This window comes from Nymphaea colorata, chromosome 12 (assembly GCF_008831285.2).
Source record: "Nymphaea colorata isolate Beijing-Zhang1983 chromosome 12, ASM883128v2, whole genome shotgun sequence".
Classification (NCBI taxonomy): Eukaryota; Viridiplantae; Streptophyta; class Magnoliopsida; order Nymphaeales; family Nymphaeaceae; genus Nymphaea; species Nymphaea colorata.
The window spans coordinates 19,570,118-19,590,526 of record NC_045149.1 but is presented as its reverse complement, the minus strand read 5'-3'; the positions used below and the strand labels follow the sequence as shown (position 1 = coordinate 19,590,526).

Sequence of the window (20,409 nt, the reverse complement as noted above, 5' to 3'; positions counted from 1 at the left end):
TTGGATGGTCTTAGCATACTTCATTTAACTTGAATCAAGAGCTTACTAGCATCAAGGGCTTCCTTAATCAGTCAAAGGAGAGACTGGGCTTCATGATAAACAACTTTAAATCTTCTTTCTTTACCTTTTATGTAGACGCCACTCTAGAGGAAATGCTGGTTGGCAGGTGGTTAAGCTGCCTTTGGAATATCTAGATGTTCATCTTCTTACTGGGAACTTAAATGTAGAGCATTGTGCAGGGCTGATTTCTAAGTTTGAGAAGAAGATGACTCCTTGGACATCTCAACTTCTATCTCATGTAGAGTATGCCTGCCTTAGATCTCCATGGCTAATTTCTGGATGCAATCCTTCTCTCTCCCACGTGGTGTAGTGAAGAAACTTGAGAGATGCATGGTCGGATTCCTTTCAGTTGATACAGAGGACAACCAACAAATAGCTTAGAGTTCCCTGTGCAAGCCCAAAGTTGAAGGAGGGATTGGTATACACCCTCCCGAAGCCTTAAATTATTCACTACTTGTTAGCAGGCTTTGCTCTTCTTTTAATAACAACTCCCACTTTGCCTAGTGGTGCAAGGAAAGATATCTTAAATCTAGGAGTTTGTGGACAGTGCAAAAACCATGGAAGGGCTCTTGGGCTTGGAAAAGCTTAGGAAAAAGCTGGGAAAAGATAGAAAGCTAGGTGATGAGAAAATTTTTTGTGAAATCAATGAGTGGGGAGGAGTACGTTGAAATGAAATATGCATGTCCTGCTCGGGTGTTTCGTAGTGCAAAGGTTGTGGAGAAAGACGATTTCTAAGTTTGGCAGAGTGGCTGCCATGGCAAAGTATAGATAAAGAAATGCAGCTTTGGAGCAAGGTACTCTTCAAGGCTAAATGACTTAGGGAATGTTGGATGTTGCATTTCCCAATCATGGTGTGGAAGTTGTGGTGGTGTAGAAATGAAGTGGCGCATGAAAAGATGGGCACATTTACGACTGAACAATTTTTCTCTGCTGTTTGGCAAAGGAGGCTAGAGGACGAGGAACGTAAGGCCATGTTGATTTGGTTGCTAATTAGAATCTTGTGTGAGGGCAGTCTCTCAAGCTTAAAAATGGTAGTCACCTATACGAAGGGCAGGTGATGGGCATGTGGAAATTGAGATATATGGACTCTTGTGAGCCCATTTTTAGTGAAGCTTGCTCTAGGGACGACTAGGCTGAATTGCACATGCTAATGGCTGGTTGCAATCTACGGAGAGAGTTGATGGAATTTTTGAGATCATCGCAAACAATGAAAACAGAGCTATGCTGGGAGGCAGAAGGCTGATTAATCATAATGTACTGTGCTTAAAGTCTTGTGACAGAATTTCACAAACGACGCAAAATTATTCAGCCTGCCTATAGCCCTTCATTTACTTTTCGAATTTAAGAATAATTTGGAGGTCTATAGTTTCTAAGAAATAAATAATCAGGAAACCTTAACACGCATTTCAATTTTATAGAACCGCAAAGCTGCAAAATCTGAACAATACACAATGCGGCTTTTATATGTTTGGTTGAGCAACTTTACAGAACTACGTTGCACATTGGTCATAATCCAGCAACCTATGGGCTACCCACGGATCTCAAAGATATATTTTGAAAAACCCAAGAGTGAAACGAAAATTGAACTTCGAGCCCAGTTAGCAGATCTAAGCCGTGTACATTGTCAATAATCCGGCAACCTATGGGCTGCCCCCATGGATCTCATTCGAAGAATCTAAGGCCCAAATACTCATCGAAAGAGGATGCCGCCCACGAGACACCCACCCGCTTTTTGCAGCGTAATTTACTAATTTTGATCTCCTGCCCTTAAAGCAAAAGTCGGGGGGCCGTCCTTTGTGTCGAAAGATGGCTTATAATCCACATGAGCCTGTACCAAATCCTCAGGCATCCGTCTCGGCCGGCCCCGCCGCCTTCCTTCGGTCTTACTCCAGACAATGGCGCCGTAGTGGACACGCGCAGTCGGGTCGGGACAACATGCGTTTCGAAGGGTTCGCACTTGCTCCGCGTGCCCTTTCTTTTTTTCTTCTGCGTGAAGCATTCGCGTCGGGGGCTCAATCATCAATGGAGAAGTAACCAGACAAATTTCTTTCTATTAAAGACCAGTGCTTTTCCTGCACTGCCAAGACTCTCCCCGCCCACGGCGACTACAATCACAACAAAGGACCAAAACCATGGTGTCCTTCCTTTCTTTCCTTCCCCAACACAACCCTACTATGTACACTGTCGCGCAATAACCTTCCCGTAATCAACACGCAACTTGATCTCTGTAGGGCGTGATGGCTTCAAAGATGGGCAATCGCCTCGACCTCGCTGGAGCCCAGTCGCTCGTTAGCATGTCTAACCCGCTAAGAATGACCTCTTCTAGATGATCAAACCCATCCTGGTGATCGCGGGCTCCGTTATCGGTCTCCCCCCTTGATGTTCCCATCTCCTTTAGCAACTCTTCGGCCCGAACGACCGACTTGCCTTCATCTGAACCGCCGTATCTCCCCTTCTTAACATCTTCCAGGATCATCCGAGCTTCGGCGTACCTTCCCTGCCGCATGAGGCAGAGGCTCAAGTTGCAGGCTTTGTTACCGTCCGGATCGATCGCCTGGGCCTTTCTGTATACAACCTCCGCAGCAACATAGTTCATTTGTTGCATGTACGCCCATCCCAAATTACCCTGTAAAAACAGCAGTTCACAGCTCAATATCATCTCCACTGTAGAGAACAAGATGGAAAAGAAGGCGTCAGAAAATTACCAGTACTCTTGAAGTTTCCTGTCTGATAGAGACCTGGAACTTTTTGCCATGGGAGCGGGCAGTTTTAGTGGGCTTCCCGTTGAAGGCCTCTCCTTGGTATATCATTCGAAGCTTCTGCTTCAGTAGCTCTATCTGCTCCTCTACTCTTCCACATTTCTGTACCAGTTGGATGTTAAAGTCAGATAAAGAAAGTCGCTCGTAACTCCGTCTAATGATAAGTTGCCATTCGAGAAAGAATTGCATCTTCCTTTACCTTGTAGAGGTCAATGAGGACGTTGTCAAGGGATTCCTGAGCTTGCTTCGAGCACAGATGACGGAATGACTTAATTGCTTCGATGGCTTCCTCTGCTCTGTCCTGCTGCTTCATCACGACAGCCATGTCCTTGAGAGCACTGTCGATGCGGTCCCCCGCATTGATGGCCTTCCAGAACAGAACGATGGCAGCTTCGGGGTCTTTCTCAACTAGCTGTAGATGGTAAAAATGTAGGCGGGATTTAGAAGACGAAGAAGACAAATCTATTGCAAAGCAAAGAATACACAATGAAGAAAGGTCGCTAGACGATACTACAGAATTTCCATCTCACGATGGACGATTGGTTTGTGGCGGGCCGTAACATTTCAGGAACGATAAAGAGGCAGTTGAGAAGGGAGCCTAGAACACGAGAGAAATGTTTGAGTTGAGGAGCTCGTATATCCGTCTTAGAACACGCAACCTATACTGCATAGAGTTGAAGAGACTTCCATAAAACAAAAGGAGCTTTACAACAAATAACTGTGGAAAGGTGGCCCCGTTCCAGCTACGCGGTAGCTCGTCCACCACCAATATATCCGATAGATCGACAGAAGTGAGCGGGCCCCATCGACGACCTCACCTCTCTCACGATCCGTGCCATTTTCTTGAGAAATTTAAAATACACAAAAAAAATATAAGGTCAAGGCGCACATGACATGATCGCCTGTGCATAAGTCCACTACTCTTGAAACTAGATGTGGCATGCGGCAGGTGCCACACTGAGTTAAAAGAAAAATAAATAAATAAAAGAAAAAACAACTCTTCAACAGCTTGTTACTATCTAGTGAATCCGCTTAGATATTAATAAAACACACTGTCACAAACAAAGTTACAAAGTTTCATAAATAAATTAATAAAACACTATGTTACAAACAATGTTACAAAGTTTCATAAATTTAAACAAATTATTTTTATAATAGATTCATTAGACAGTAACAATCTTTTAGCTGTCTAACAGAAAGACAGGCAAAAGAATCTTTGAAAATAGGAATTTTGGCTCGGAACTGCGAACAAAGAAACTGATGGATTTAAACATAGATTTTAAAAAGAGGAAAATAAGTCTGCTGAACTCTTCAGGGCCGGCATTGAGATCTTTTTAAAACTCATAACAGAGGAGATGAAGCGTTTAAACGTATTCGCTTAATCATTTTTCCGTCGCAATCCTCCTCCCACGGTTTTCTTACTACGCGCTCCTCAGTTTCGCACGGATCACGCCGAAAGTTAACAAAACAGATGGCGAAACGCATGGTATTTGAGTTCTCGTAGGAGCTGTGCATGTTGGCACATGCCAACCGGCGCCTGACCACGTTAAGGTGCGGAAGGGCTAGAAATTCAAACGCCACCCACAACTCTAAAGTTGCAAAATTTTACAAAAACAGTGGGAAAAAAGGTTGTGCCTTAGTCAAAAACAAACAACACAATGGATCTAGGCCAATAGGTTCCGTACATGAGAAAATATGACCGGCAGCAAGTGGGAATTTATCAGACATTTGGACTCATACTCCTTTTAGATCTGCCATCCCTCCCAAATTTTTCTGCATGGCGGAGGCGAACAAATTTCTAAAATTAAGACCCACATTCACTTGAAAAGCAAACCTTGCAGAAGGAGGCCGTCTCACCATGTGTTTGTATGACCAGGACCTACCTTTTGTTGTAATTACTTCGCCATGAAAACTCGGGGTTATAGTTTAAAAAAATAAAAGCAAGAAGTCTACGACATATACACGAATAAGAAAAGAAATGTCAAACATAAAACATAAATATGATATAGAAAAAGTTGGGTAAAGAACGGCAATATACTAATAATTGAGGAAGACTGGAACTTCTAGAGATTCAGCACCATATTACCAAATAGTTTTGATTTGCACATACCCGACGCCTACTTTCCGAATATTTATGTAATGATTTTTCGTAAAAAAAAGCAAAGTCACGTCACAAATCTATCTTAAGAAAAATGGTGCATCCATTCTGTGCAGGAGCAGCAGGGCATCTGATAGAATAGATTTTGCATTTGTTGGTTATCTGTCCAAACAAAATTCCCTCACATCCGCCTCCTCCACCCTAATCTTAGGGACAAATTCATAGGACCTGGTTTTGATGTTATTTGTTTAAAGTATGGCTTCAGATGCCGGAAAGACCAGTGTGGGTTTTTTTCTATATTTTCCACGCACCATTTTAGACGTAAAGGTTCATGATTTCCAAAATCTAATCTACCGTGTCCATGTACAAATAACCTTCTACCTCAGACACATAAAACAAATTTTATGAAATTGACTTTATTATATATGCACTCGGAAAAAAAAAAATTGACACCAACTAGAATATCATCCCTAGAAGAGAAGAACCCTGAGCACTTTAAGGTAGGGAAAAGAACAAAAACAACCATATGGAAGAAAAACCATCTGACATTAACCACAAACGCGAGGGCAAAAGATATAGATCGCTATGAATAATGAAACAATTGTGCCCAAATAAGACTCCAAATCAATCATTAGATGCAAATCAATTTAGAAGATCACAACGGATACGTAAAAGTAGGCTCATGTACGGCTCACTTTTACAGGAAAAGAACCCGACTGGTTGTCTGGCATCGAAAAGATCTGTTGAAACTTCGGAAAACACGAAACAACAACCCGACATTTTACAAGGCAAGTAGTTGCAGAAATGGAAAAGAAAGCAGCGAATCACAGCTTATTGCTGAAAATCAATGAGGAGAAATCTACATATTAATTCAATGAATATTTTTGCATCAAACAGACAACTAAGTCAAATTAAACAAGTATAACGAAAAAATAAACAAGAAGTAAGGATTTGAGGAGTTTGCAGGCTCAGAAGTCAGAACCGTTAAAAGGGCATTTGCTAGAACTTGCCCAGACACAACACAAGAAATCACCAAAAAACGAGGAGGAAGAACAAAATATCGTGGTCTTTATCGGAGGAGCATAAGCTTATCGAAAGACTCTAAAGGCTCCGGATAAACGTAAATAAGATCAAGGATCAGTCCTTGGGCAAGAAATCATCAAATGGATCTCCAAAAACATGAAGACCATTTCTCACACAAAAGGTCGATAATTTCAAACAAAAGCCCACAACCCAAAGGAAAAAATCAGAAGCAGAAAGTCCGAGAGAAAAACGTTCACGAAGAAAAACCCAAAAACCAACTCCAGTCGACCTTCCCCCCAGCAGGACTCACCGAAGCAAGATACCACAGAATCAAACACATTCCTGGACAAATCACAACGCCTCGAAGCCGCAACGAAAGTCTATTCCGCACTTAAATTGCCTACCCGGACAAGAATCGACAGAAATCTTCGGTATCGGAGAGGAAATCAGCAGAGATGGACAAACCTGGACGTGCTTGGCCCGCACATAGGGTGTATCGCCGGCCGGAACCTTGTGTATCACATGGAAGAGGTCCCTCCGTCCACCTACGTCCGTCGGGCTCGCCGGCCCGGCAACGTACTTCCTCGGAGACGGGAGTTTTGCGCCTGCGACTCCCTGCATCTTAATCTGGCGGGAGGGTAGAGAAAATGGCGATCTCCCGCCCCTCTTTCCCTCGCTCTTCTTAATAAATCGCGGGGGAGGATGAACCTGGACGGGAAACCGTCCTCGTTCGCGATGGCTGGTTAGATGGGGTTGGGGCGGCCCTTTCCTTCCCTGCCACGTCCTTATTAGTCTATGGGTTGTTGTAGACGGCGTCAAATCACTCACTCGACGCGAGCGACACGTCCTCCGGGACGAAAAAGGCCCTTGACTTTGAATTGACGTTTTTGCCCTTGACGGTTCCTAGACGGCGAGAGTTACGAGGGGGGGCGCTCCTTTTTCCTGGGGCGGAGAAAGAAACAGGGGGTCTTTTTCCCGTTGACAAAAAACACCCCGCTTGATTTTCTAATGACGTTCCTTAAACGCTGGCTGTAGACTTCCGAAGGGGAAGGTTCCCGAAATGATTTCAAGAGTAAATTAGTAATTTCGCCTGATAGAGGTGACGTAACAACCCATGGTCATCAACATCTTGTACTCTTTCTTATTTTTGAAATATCTTTAAAATTCATTTCCGAATTTATAAAAATGCGGAAATTTTTGGACCAATGCACACGGACGAGGCAAGCAAGAGATTTGGGTTTGGGGTTGGAGCCCACCTCATCTCATGTGACGTTATTTTCATCACAATAGCCTATTTTTAAAATAAATATCGCCATGTTAACGGCTACTTTTCCTTTTCAAAATGAATGCCTTTTTCATAAATTATTTTTCAAATAATTCTAAAATAAAAAAAAAAGCATATTCTAAACTTAAAAGCATGAATTAGAGTTTGAGACTCCAAGCTCCATGAAATCAACAAACGTATAAGTTGTGATTTGATCTCAACCCCCTCCCCCCCGTCCTTATATCTTTTAATCCTTATTGATCAATAAAAATGTCAAATAAATCGAATTGCATTACATAAATTCGATAATAAAAAAAAAAATCCGTGGCTTGTCAAAATATGCAGGGAAGCTTTTCTATTCATTGTGGTAGAACATGAAAAAGGAAAATTATTTTTTGATTATCGATTCCCTTTTGGTTCAACTGTAGTTAATCTAATGAGTTTAGCTTGCAATAACATCTATATTTATTGTAATTAGATGAGATGCAATTTTAATAGTTGACGTATGCTCAAATTTGAATTGAAACATAGATTCAGGTTCAATTGCAATTACGTCTAATTAATTGAAATTTCCTGTGCCCAATATTGTCCAACATTTACATTTTCTACAAGTCACATGTTTAAAATTCAGCATCCAAATTGAATTCCAAACGGCGTTCAATTGTTAATTTGAAAGTAGATTTCTGTTCAAATTCAGTTGTGAATTTAAAAGTTAGATCCAGGTTGTGGTACAAATTTTTCTTGCATGCATTCAAATCCAAAGTATGAATGGCCGCCATATTAAATATAGTAAATGACACATCCAATTCAAATCCGATCCGTTGACATTCTCATGTACTAAACTTGTTTGTTGAGTTTTGTCTCTTTTTTTTTTTTTCAGACTAATACAAAAGCCCCAAAGTAAGAATCACGTAATGCTCATTTAAAGCTGATGTACTAAATAGGAGATCATAGTTTGATTACATACTAATATGAAACAAAGTCAATGCTTATTACTGATAGAAATTTTAGAGGCATCCGGAGCATGAAAAGGGAAATAGTAGGGATCTTTTAGCCTTCATTATACAGAAGAGCTACCATCTGAGAGTTTAGAAATGATCTGCATAAATAAAGAAAAACCCTAGAAATAGTTGTAAAACCAAAAGTTTAGGTAAGGAGGTGCATATGTGTGTAGATTTTCAATTGGGAGAAGGGAATTACAAATATCATCTTTATTTTATGTTTATATATAAAGTACTTTGTTAAGTCAAAGGGTCTCTCTCTTCAATGCCTTATTTGTATCTCCAACCTGCCAAAGAAAAATATGTTGGGTAAAAGTTGCTGAAATTAATTGTAATGGATTTGTATGAATTTGATTTATGGGGTACCAATATGTAAATAAGAAAATGACGATGCGCCATTGATTATAAATAAGTAATTTATGTGGGTCTGTGTGTGTGTGTATGTGCAGTGGGGAAGCTAGGAATTGTGGGCTGAAGGGCACTAGTTAAAAAACCCTCTCATCTCTTAAAAGGGGTTACCACTACATACAAACCAGCTAATTTTTTAGGAGCACCAATATGAAGATAAAGACATTTTGTGAAGCTGGTGTAGCAGTGTAGGCAACTGCCCACACCTGCTTATATGTGTGTAGGCAACCGCCCACACCAGCTTATATGTGGCTCCGTCACTGTTTGTATGGGCCAAATGTTAACAAGTCTGCTGTTAGTTTGGCTTTTATTAAGAATGACAGTCATGGGAACAAAGGTGGACTACTTGTTCAACAATCAAATCCCATGGTGGTGGCGGTGGCGGCGGCGGCAGTGGCTGCAGCATAAAAACTTGGGTATATGAGCAAACTCATAGAAGAACCACATGAGCATTTGCTTAAATTGATGCGGATGCGGATGCGGATGCGGATGTACACTAGTGCTGAACTGGACCATGTCTTGCCAAGTTTATACCTCCAATGTGCCAAAAGCAGCTATTGTTGGACACTCCTGCTTATCCAGAGAAAGGTATAAACCATAGGCTATTCCATTGCTTTTCATGTGCACCTATTCCTTTCCAGTTTATCCTCTTCCCTTTTTTCCCCACTGTCGCTTTAGAGAGATCTCCAAGAGTGTATATCCTAGAGAATATGCTTCCCCATGTTATTGATTTCGCATTTGGAAATGACAAGGGATACTCAAAATAAGGCCTGTATGTGTGCTTATAAGTTAATGAAACAATACTAAAGGACACTCTGTGTTTCTTAATAATGCCCTAATGAGCAATCGCTAGAATGAGCAATCTTGGCCCGATCCGATATGCCATGCCCCTCGGGGCAGCCCTTATAGTTACAGTAGTACTCATCCCTAGACTAGGTCATACACATAGAGGCTTTGACCTACAACTTGTAACAACTCGACCCACTTCCATACCGAGTTTGGGCTTTGAGCCAACAGACGTTAGTCCTAACACGCCCTTGGCGGTTTTGGTTTTGACTCAAAAAGGCTACGAACCGAGACAATCAGTTACTTAAAATCTCTTTTTATAAACTCTTAAAGATTTCTCATAATCTTCATACAAGATTAAACTATGAAAATAAGATGTTATGAGCCAGGGACCCTCTAGTTATCTTTAATCCATTGGATATGTAGTATGGAGCACTTTTGCTTTAGATGGATTCTTCTAAAGGCCATATCATTGTCACTGTTGTGGCTGTTTCTTTTTCACTTTCCTCGTCTGTTGAGCACTCCTTGCTTGATGCTTATTCCCCATATCACATACAATGGAAGGAATATGGGACTCGGTGACTTGTATGTTTTGTTGGATATCCCCCAGCATCATTGAATCGATGATGACCTGCACATGCTAGTGGCTTTCAATCTGAATTGATCAGATTGATAGGAATTGAAAACGTTCAATCTGCCTTTTTGAAAAGCAAAAACAAAAGAAAGAAGCAAAATTAAAGATACCATCGTGTCCAAACAGGACTAACAAGAACAGAACAGGGAAGAAAAGGAATCCAAAGATGCCAAACTTTTGAAACTTATGTGCACATATGTGCTCATAGTCTCACGTAGGCGCATTAGACCAAATAGCATAAGCTAACGACGATCATATCAGAATGGATACCTAAGAACATATTCAGAATCAGATATCTTTTCAGAAATTACAGGTTTTATTTGGAGAGGGAATCTCGTTAGGACCATTAGCAGGAAGGAACCAAATAGCTCATGATGTTGATTAAATGTTTCCATGGAGACGCCATTTTAGTTCTGTAAAGTGATGTCCTGTAAAGATTGATGGCTCTTACAGCACGTCAAAGGGTTGCTTTTGCTGCTCTGTAAAGTAGTGATTCTCAAACGAATTGTCCATGTACTAACGTACCACCAAGCTTGTTGTGCATTTGTGGGGAAGATGGAACTGAAATTTTCAGAGCGTCAAGTTTTTGAAAAAGTTGGAAAGCTGCAGACGGCCATTGTCACCAAGAGATTAGAGTTGGGCCACCCTTTGTTAGCCAACAAATTGAACAGTAGAAGTAATCGACTACCATCAGTTAAGAAGGGCAAGAAACCAGGTGAAATGGAGGGAACAGAGAAGAATTCAAGGAAAAAAAAAATTCATACTCGCTCTCGTCCAACTCAAGAACATGAGAAAATTTTTGTCCCCAGTTACTCAATCGATACTATTCTAAATTAAGCCAAAGTTCTAAATCCAAATGAACGGTTTAGATTCCTTGGTACTTTGTATTACTGCCCATTACGCAGCATACCAGGTGGTCGAACTGGCAATGAAAGTCTGGTTATCAGTTTGATTCTTGTGATTACTATTTTTCTGAACTGCAAATGGTAAATGTGCAACATTCCAGTCGATAGATGTATGGCTCCCTACCCAAACCGATTATAATCAAAATTTCATAGGCAGCCCTGGAAAAACTTCAAATTGTTTTGTTGAATTTGATCTGCAAGTCTTTCACGTAGGATCTAACTGCATGTTTTACATAAACTTTCGCATCATGCAATTGAAATTTCTCTTCCTGATCTGACTATGAAGATGTTTCAGTTCGCGATGTTGTCTTTGCCTGCCCATGAATTCAGCAGCAGTTCAAAACGACGACAAGTTCGGGAATCTCTCGATCTCCAACTCCACAAAGCAAGGTTTCTAGGGTTCCATGGATTGACACATATTTTGCACAAATGACTATGATTTCTCATCGTGAATATATAGAGCTTCATAAGCATATCTTTGAGTGGGTATGGAAATAGGATCCTCAATGGCTTGACACGAGATTGGTATGAAAAAAACATAAGCAAACAAGCTTCCCTTGAAATTTTAGAGATTGCATGAACGGCCATTTGATCTCCTACTATTCGACATTGAATCTCATACCAACCAATGAAGTTGCTGCCATGTTGAGATTCTATCTAAATAGACAATCAGCTTCAGGTCTAACAACAAATGCAAATCAAAATGCACTGTTCATAAACATGTAAACTGCGAGCTTTATTGTCTGCATGATATAATGACATCACTTTATCTTACAAAAGGCCGAACCAATCCCACTCTTTTTCAGGTCACTGCTCTACGGCCAATTAAAAATTTGTTAACTATATATTTAGTACCGCATGGAAAAAAAATTCTAGCTCGCCGCTACCTAGAACCTACACAAAAGTAGAGGTGGTTATTGAACCAGGCCAAGGCTTGATAAAGCTAGACTTGGAAAGCCCAAAACCTTTGTTGGTAGACCAAAACTTGCCTCCTTAGTTATTGGGCCAATCCCAAATGCCAAGGCCAACGGATGCGTAGCCGAATGTCCATCCTCACTCAAAACCATCACTGTTTGCTTTTCTAATATGTCAGAAACCCTCGGTGACCCACCGAGATTTTTGTTGTATATATAAGAGAGAGAGAGAGAGAATACTCATCGGCAACATTATACAATTGATATATATATATATATATATATAAGAATTGAAATCAATCAATGTGGCCAGATGGTTTTTTATTTTGTGCTACGAAAAAGAGTTGCAATAAGTGCATTGGTGATGGTTAGTTGCTTGGCCATGATTTTGAGCAACAAAATGCATCTTTTCTGATAGTTTCTAATGGCACAAAATATGAAAACAACTGTTCACCTTAGTGGTAGCCAGCTGATTTAAAAAATATATAGATTAGCCTATGTTTGTGTGTAAGGAGAGAGAAAAAGAGGTCAAAATAAAAATAGTGGACAGACAGAGTTTAAAAAGATGTGTATCATGCCAAGTTGGGCCCCTAATTCTCAGATCGGGCTAACATACCTGGAAATTTTTTTTTTTTTACGACCAGCCTGTGGGTCAAACCGACGGCTACCCGACTGCTTGCAGGGTATTAAGCTCTTATATAATCATATCCATGGGCCGTGTGTTTGATGGTTGAATCTTCCAGCTTTTTATTTTCTTAATTTTTTTTTTTTTGGTATCAGGTGGTGCCTGTCAGAAAATGCTAGCTTTCATTTTCGCGTTAAAAAGTTCGAGTTTTTGATCTACTTTTTTCATCTTGGCGAAACTTGAGATGGTGCAATACGTCGGTCGCAATCTTTTAAAGGCCCGTTTGATAGTTTGGAAAAGTGAAAATAGACAGAAATTTCTAAAAAAATCTTTTCAGGAAAAATAGAACCGAAAAGTGGTATTCGAATTACGTTGTCTGTTTGATGGGGTAGAAAAATGTTCCTTGAAAAGTTATTTCGTGGGTTGATGGAATCGAAAGAAAATGAAAAGTTATTTCTAATTCCTGGTTTGGTATGACCACGCAGAACTGCCGAACCGACCCTGGTTCATCAAAACGCTTGGAGCCCTCTTCGTTTCGCACACAGTGCATACTGTCACAGACGCCTTTTGGGCAGCAGAAAAAACACGGCCTTTCTTTCCTTTCTCAAATTCTAGATATTGTCTTCATTGGAAGTTCTACATATTTACCAGCTTCGTCTACTTGTACTGTCTTCATTCCTCTCTTCAGCACAAGATTTCGACTTCCGAAATAATCTCTTTACATCTTTGACGTCCCAATTTTGTTCGGGATCGTTTGAAGTTTCTTTTCCCCAACACTTCTTCCCATTCTAGCACCAATCTCTCTCTCTCTCTCCATAGAAATCAAACAAGATCAAGGGGACCTGATGTTTATCTTATCGAGACAGAGTATAGAACATTTCAAAGGACTATTCATTGTGAAGAATTGATATAAATATATGGTGCTGGGGAAGATGAGACGACAGCAAAAAAAAGGAGCATTACATAATGACCATTTTGTCAACCAGAAAAAAGGCCTGCTGTTCATAGTAAGAGAGAATCACAAACACTGCTTCTCAGAATAGGCCACAGTTAAAGCACACATAATTCTCACTAATAAAACCAAGCAAGCACTAAAGTACCGTCTGCACAACTTGGGTGATCAGTACGCCCTCCCTCGTCCACCCATCCTTCCCCTACCTCGAGCATAACCCCGTCCTCCTCTTCCCCTTTCATAGCCGCCACCACCAACACCTCCACCTGCCAAGTTTTGCATCCACAACCAGTTAGCAGTTATTCGAAGGGCAGAGAATTTTTGCATGCATTTAAACGAGTAGAAATGATGAAGACATAATGATACCTCGATATCCCCAACTTCGACCACGTCCACCACCTCTCCCATAATTCCATCCACCATTTTCTGCTCACAAAATGGTTTTTAGCAACCGTTCTGGCAAGTACACAAAATTTATAGAAATGAAGGTGCATACCCTGATTGTTGTTATAGCTTCTACCCCAACCCCTGCCTCTTCCTCTGCCCCGACCACGTCCTCGCCCATATGAGTCGCCACCTCGCCCATAAGAGTCAGCACCTCGCCCGTACGGGTCACCACCCCGTCCGTACAAGTCACCACCCCGCCCATATGATTCTCCACCTCGTCCATATGAATCTGCAGGTGAATGTGGTTAACAGGCGTTATCTTTATAGCAATAACCAATAAACTAATTTCTTAGGCAAACATATATCTACCATCAGCAGCAGGAGCATTGTATGATGGAGGTGGTTGTTTCTGTTGTTGTTGCTGATGCTGCTGCTGCTGTTGCTGCCTTGGCTGCTGCTGCCGATTCCCTATTGATGCTGGAGGTTGATACCTATACTTCCAGTACGACAGTTTAATGTCAAAACATGAAGCTCCAATAAAGTTCCAAGAGTGATTACATTAAAACATAATGTACCAATAACATCTGAGGAATGATCAATTGAAATATAATGCATCAACAAAGTTCTGAAAGTGATATGTGTACTTGCCCTGGAGAATTCTTGTTCAGCTCTCTTGTCGAAAGGGTGATAGATATCATCGAGACATGTCGTGTCATCTCCAAACTATGACAAGTGCAATTAAATCAGCAACAGCTCTGCTATGAGGGACAGGAAAGAAATGATAACACAATGAGCATCATATAAGAGCATACGGCACAAGTCCCTCTTCAATTGGTTCCCAAACATCTGTTATGCTGGTGGAGCTGATAACAGTGTCTTGATGCAACCCAGGAGTCCTTTTCTGAAGGAAAAAATTCAAATCAATAAGAACTGTCTGCGGACAAGTTGACACTAGATACAACTAATTTTTCATATATCTATTAGACCTTTATAATTTCTGCAATTGCAACAGTCTTGCTGATGGCCTGTCCCATAGCCTTCAACACAATTTCTTTCACCCGCTTCTCCTGAATAAATGAAATCAAGTCAATCGAATACTCTTGATTAGAAGAAGAAAACTGCTGCAATGGAAAGTAGAGAAACTTAATACAGTCCCAATACGCAATACAAGCAACGCACTTCACCAAAAGGCTTGGATGACTCTCTGAAAATAGAAGCTCAAATGTCCAGAATCTAACCTATTCAACCTACCACCCACATTCTCCTGTTTTTCCCTCCACCAATTGCAAAATACAAGAAGACATGAATGCGCCACACCCTAGTTATACATCAAAATTGAAACATTCTTTCATTTTCCCCTCATGCAGCTGTCAACTGCCAGACATACAAACATTAGAACATGCATGTTTTCTTTGTATAGTAGTATATAACAAACCGCACAGCCCCCACGTTAATAGGTTTGGCACTAAAAACATATGAAACCTAAAAATTTGTGCAGTGACAGATGATTTTTGTGAATAATATTGTCTCACCAGGCACATGGACACTGATAGCACATAAATAAATACTGAGGAAATAGTCAGCATTTAAAATCTTGCAATTAATCTTTTGCATCACAGAAGCAGCAACCAGCTAATGTGATAAACATCGATGTTTGTGCTTATGTTCTAACAAACTGGAAAAATGGAAAGGAAAAGTTACTGCATTTCTTATGGCACTAAAGAAGCCAAATCATTCACGGTGGAAGTATGAATTTGCAAAGCTTAAAGATAAATACTTCTCAAAAAGACACAAACTAAAATAGAGGCACAGTCAAATCACCCATAATGTCATAACTAAAAAACAATAGCACAAGCTAGTAGAGTTCAATAGCTGCTGATCAGAAAGATATATTTGTCCAAAAAAATGATCTTTTTCTTGATTAACAATCAGAATTAGCAATCACGCCATCTGATTTAAGCTTCTAGAGAGCTGCCCTGATGACAGCAAAAGTAAAATCTGTGCACTTTGTGGTGTGTTGGTCCCACATATAGTACATGTTAAGGTTCTTACTTGTACAAATAAAATGATCAAAGCTCAAGTACACAAAAAACATTCAGCAAGTGCTGAAAAAGTAAACTTGATGACATGAAAAACAAATTACACAGCACAAGGACGGGAGTTAGATGTATTGCAGGCAAAATTTCAAAAGCTTCACTAGCAGCTAAAGTCATTATTTGGAATAAAACTGGATCAAATCATGTGGAAGCAAGACCTAAGTCCTATGTCACACAAGTGCAGGCTGTGGGTGGAGTGAGGACATAACTATGTACTGTCCACAAATATGACAACTAATATACACCAGGAAAACCTATATACAAATCATAGGTTCATGTGAATAACTAAATATGGACTAGTTGAAAGTAGATAAATGAAAAGGAAATAACAACACCATTAAATGAGAATGTAAGAAACTGAAATGATGAGAAAGTAAATTAGGAAGACCGAGGATACATAAGACTTCCTCTGGCATAGCATCACAGGTAACAATTAGATAAGGAGATTCCACTAGCAACAGAAAATAAGGAGGATCACATACACAGAACACTTAAAAAAGGACAAAATGAGAAACCCATCAAAAGATTAACAATAAAAATTCCTTATCGGTTGCCATGTGTAAAACCACTGATGAAGAAAAAGATGTTACTTGTGACCTATATTTACTGCAGTCCACCTTCTGGAGCAGTATTTTACATATTGCAACTTCTAATTCATGTAATCATACTAAAGGAAGGGCTACACACACACACACACACACACACACACACACACACACATATATATATATATAGAGAGAGAGAGAGAGAGAGGATAGAAAGTCTTGAGGTAGTGCTCATATATCCCAATACACATCCCAAAATCTACATACATATACAAATGTATATCCCAACATATATTTTACAAGCTATGCATTAGGATAGACTGCAAGTCCTTTCTATAATATGACTACATGAAGTACAAGTTGCCACATATAAAAGAATGCTCTAAATGGTACATCTCATAGCTAAGAAACATCTTTTTACCTCAAAAGTGTTTTTACTCATGCCAACATGCAAGCAGTCAGATCAAATTGACACTTGAATGTTGGATATTAATATGTGACACTCAGTCTTTCTACCTGTAAAAACCACACAGAAAGCATTCTAAAGGAAGACAAACAAAATACTGCCAGTGGTTCTCCACAATGAAGATTTACAGGCATGCAGCAACTTATGAGTCTATCTCCAGGATAGAAAGATCACAAATTATAGTTCTTTTGAACTCACAAGCAGCAGAATTTCTGCAGTATTACAGATTGACACTGATTCATACACAAGCTAAGTAAGCATTTAAGGACAACTGAACCTTTCATGACGGAGAAAAGAAACAGTAAACTGAAAAGAATAGTAAAGACAATATATTTAGGGAACAGAGCAACCAAAAAAAATGAAGAAAAGGGTGAAGGCGTTGCTTTCAATTAAGAACTAAGACACCACCATTTTCTAACATCTGGAGAACAAACCAATCCCGAAGGTGAGTGCTCATAATAAGTCAATAAAAAGAGGAAAATCAGAAGCTTCCCCCGATTAATGCATTAAAGGCTAACTTAGCACCGACTGCATACAACTTTCGAGAAGCCACAAAAACCAACTCTAAGAGCTCCAAGTTTACGCTCAAATGTAATGTCAAGCAGCAACATTATACGGGCGGTCTTGACTATTCTCAATGAGAAACCCACAACTGAAAGCACGAAAGGAAGGAGAGAGATGATATGAATAAACATGGAAGGGGGAAACAGTACGAGCGATTACAAAGAAGTGATAAAAACAGAAAATAAGTTACTACAAGAAACAACAGGGTAATGCTACTGAACCATCTCTGGAACGCTTCAAACACCATTTATTCGCCCGCTACCTCAATATAGAAACAACCAAGCAATAAAGAGAATGAGGAACATTCAAAACGAGATTGGGCATGAAGAACAATAAAGGGATTCCCAATGAATATTCAGACGCGAGATTCTCAAAATCTAACATCAACCAACTCCACAACCAAACATTGTCCAGCACCCCAATAGAAGGCGCGCACACAAACAAAATCCCAAGTGCCCAAATCAAGAACCACTATGAAAATCACGAAAACAATGAAGACCAACGACAATCAGCATCATTTTTTCCCGGAAGGAAAACACAAAGAAATGAATGAAACCAAAAAACCTATGCACACGGGTCCACCTGCAGGAGACTGGCCGCATAACTGGTGTAGTTCCTGATGAGACCCTGCGTGGTAATCCTGATCTCATTCTCGCTGATGACAGACTCAGGCCTCGGCTTCTCCACTCTCTGGTATCTGTCCATGGCTTCCTCTCCCCCAGAGGATCAGGGCTTTGCTCTCCCACCGCCCCAAACTAGAAACGTCCCTGGACCTCCAAAACCCTAGATAAACCCTAAGCACGGCCGCGGAGAAGCGCTGTGGATTAGGGCCACATTTTAAATACGGTCAGCAGCAAAACCGACACCCAGACTTTTGAGGCCTTCCTAAATTACCAATGTCTTTCGTATCCTTTTGGGTAGTCACCGATATGGGAAAGCAGAGCCCCACTGCTCAAACCAGACTGAACTCCATGGACCTTCAAAGAACCGCCATTGGAAATCTCAGGTCGAGGTTCGAGAGTTCGAGCCGAGTTGGTTTTTCATGAGACCCACCAGTGCTTTTTGCACCGAAATTCACGGAGCCCACTTTGCACCTACTACCCATTTCATCTTAGTTGCAGGTTTCCGTTGGGATGTGCCAAATTGACATGGTCCTTCATCTGCCGTGAGATTGGTGGAGCTCATCTTCTTCCCTGCTAAGATATTGTATTTGATTTGTTGGGAGGTGGGTCGTCCAAAAAATTGAGATTACAAAGCCATTGAGTTTTCTATTCGTGGGATCACTCTAAATGAAATGAATCAGACCACCCAACTACCTACTGATTGAGATGGGCATTGGCCGGGCCAGTTCGACCCAAGGCTCAATAAAGTTGGGCTCGGTTGGCTCAAAGTTTTTGTCGGCAGTGGGTCGGGAACTATTAACTTCTTATCCATCGGATTGATGCTCATGCCAACCCTATACAATATGGGTGGAGTTTTTCAAGGGAGTTGGCTAACAATGTCATGCCATGAGAATATATATATATATATATATATATATATATAGAAATAAAAATATAGAAAATTGAGATTTAAATGTATATATAATCAAACCGAGCCAACCTATCGAATTTGGCTTTTTTTTTTATGAATGATATGTCATGAATGCTACCCACTAAAGTTTATTCAACATCATTTGAGTCTGAAGCCATGCTAAAAGGAAGAAGAAAAAAAACAGTCTAAATTAAGGTTGCCAAATTGAACTAGCTCATGGCCGGGCCCGATAGAAGGCAGCATGTGGCTTTACTTTATTTTATTAATATATGCAAACTTTTTAAGTTATTTTTATAGGTTTTTAGTTGTTTCAGTGAATTATTGGATTAAAGCACACTAAAACCTTTTCATGGCAAAGAATCTTTTTTAGGCTCTGGACTCATTTAATGGGTCCTTAACTGAAAGGGACATCTTCTGACCTTCTGTCCTTGAAGTATTAGGTTAATAATGTCATTAAAACCTCCAGCTACAAATGGTCATGTATAATCTTTTTCAAGGTAAACATGAATATAACAAGTTGAAATTTCAATTATCCAATATCCTTACATTTTGAAATATGTAATGCAGTTCAGGTACAATGGTGAGTTTAAATATCTGTTTTGAGTTAGATTTGGATATGGTATGAATTTTTCTCAATTCGTTTTGGATCCAAACATGTAAACGTCTGGAAACTTGGAATAGTGATGGGTACATGATACATCCAATTCAATCTGAACCATTTTCCCTACTTAAGCATTCGGTTTCAGATTATATGAAACCCTTTAAACAATCTGAATCATTTGACTATTTCATCCAGTGCTTTACTTATTTAAACTCTTTTTTTTGTCCGATGGGTATAAGGCTATACCTAAATGCAACTTAGGTTACAATCAGGTCCAACTAAGTCATTAGAAATGGACAAAAATTTCAAATCAGATCTGAACCACTTGTAACTTTAGGTAAAAAGCCAAGCAATATGAGAGAAAAAAAAATCATACGACACAAAATAGATTTTATATATATATATATATATATATATATATATATATATATATATATATATATATATATATATATATATATATATATATATAGAAAAGGAACACACAATTAGTATAAAAGAGAGAGACTTTATTAATATTTATTTCATAGCATAGTCAGGTGCATCATCACATCCGACCACGCATTTATCCAATTCATGACATCCGTTCCCACTCGCGTTGCAATCTACTGAAGAAGGAAATCCACAGAAGGGGGTGAAGGCACAGTTCCGCTAGTCTCTCCGTAGCCGCTTCCGTTGCCACTGCCAGAAGAACCGCCGTCACCTGTGCAGTTTCCTCCTCCACCTCCTCCTCCGCCGCCAGCTGCGCTGCCTGCACCGAAGCTGCTTCCACTTCCTCCTCCTGAACC

The 20,409-nt window shown here is 40.1% G+C and overlaps 2 protein-coding genes across 2 annotated transcripts; both read right to left on the bottom strand.

Moving 5' to 3' along the window:
* Positions 1-2,085: 2,085 nt before the first annotated feature.
* LOC116265551 (protein SULFUR DEFICIENCY-INDUCED 1-like) lies at positions 2,086-6,704 on the bottom strand. Its single transcript, XM_031646232.1, has 4 exons — positions 6,406-6,704; positions 3,019-3,231; positions 2,766-2,921; positions 2,086-2,686 (listed from the first exon to the last, which is right to left on the bottom strand). Exons 1-4 carry the CDS (start codon positions 6,559-6,561, stop codon positions 2,267-2,269), a joined length of 945 nt encoding a protein of 314 aa, XP_031502092.1. The 5' UTR covers positions 6,562-6,704; the 3' UTR covers positions 2,086-2,266.
* Positions 6,705-13,347: 6,643 nt separating this feature from the next.
* On the bottom strand, positions 13,348-18,472 carry LOC116265550 (protein argonaute 18). The gene is made up of 8 exons (XM_031646231.2): positions 18,070-18,472; positions 14,803-14,883; positions 14,629-14,717; positions 14,465-14,539; positions 14,186-14,307; positions 13,926-14,105; positions 13,796-13,855; positions 13,348-13,695 (listed from the first exon to the last, which is right to left on the bottom strand). Exons 1-8 carry the CDS (start codon positions 18,190-18,192, stop codon positions 13,598-13,600), a joined length of 828 nt encoding a protein of 275 aa, XP_031502091.1. The 5' UTR covers positions 18,193-18,472; the 3' UTR covers positions 13,348-13,597.
* Between the last annotated feature and the right edge of the window lie 1,937 nt (positions 18,473-20,409).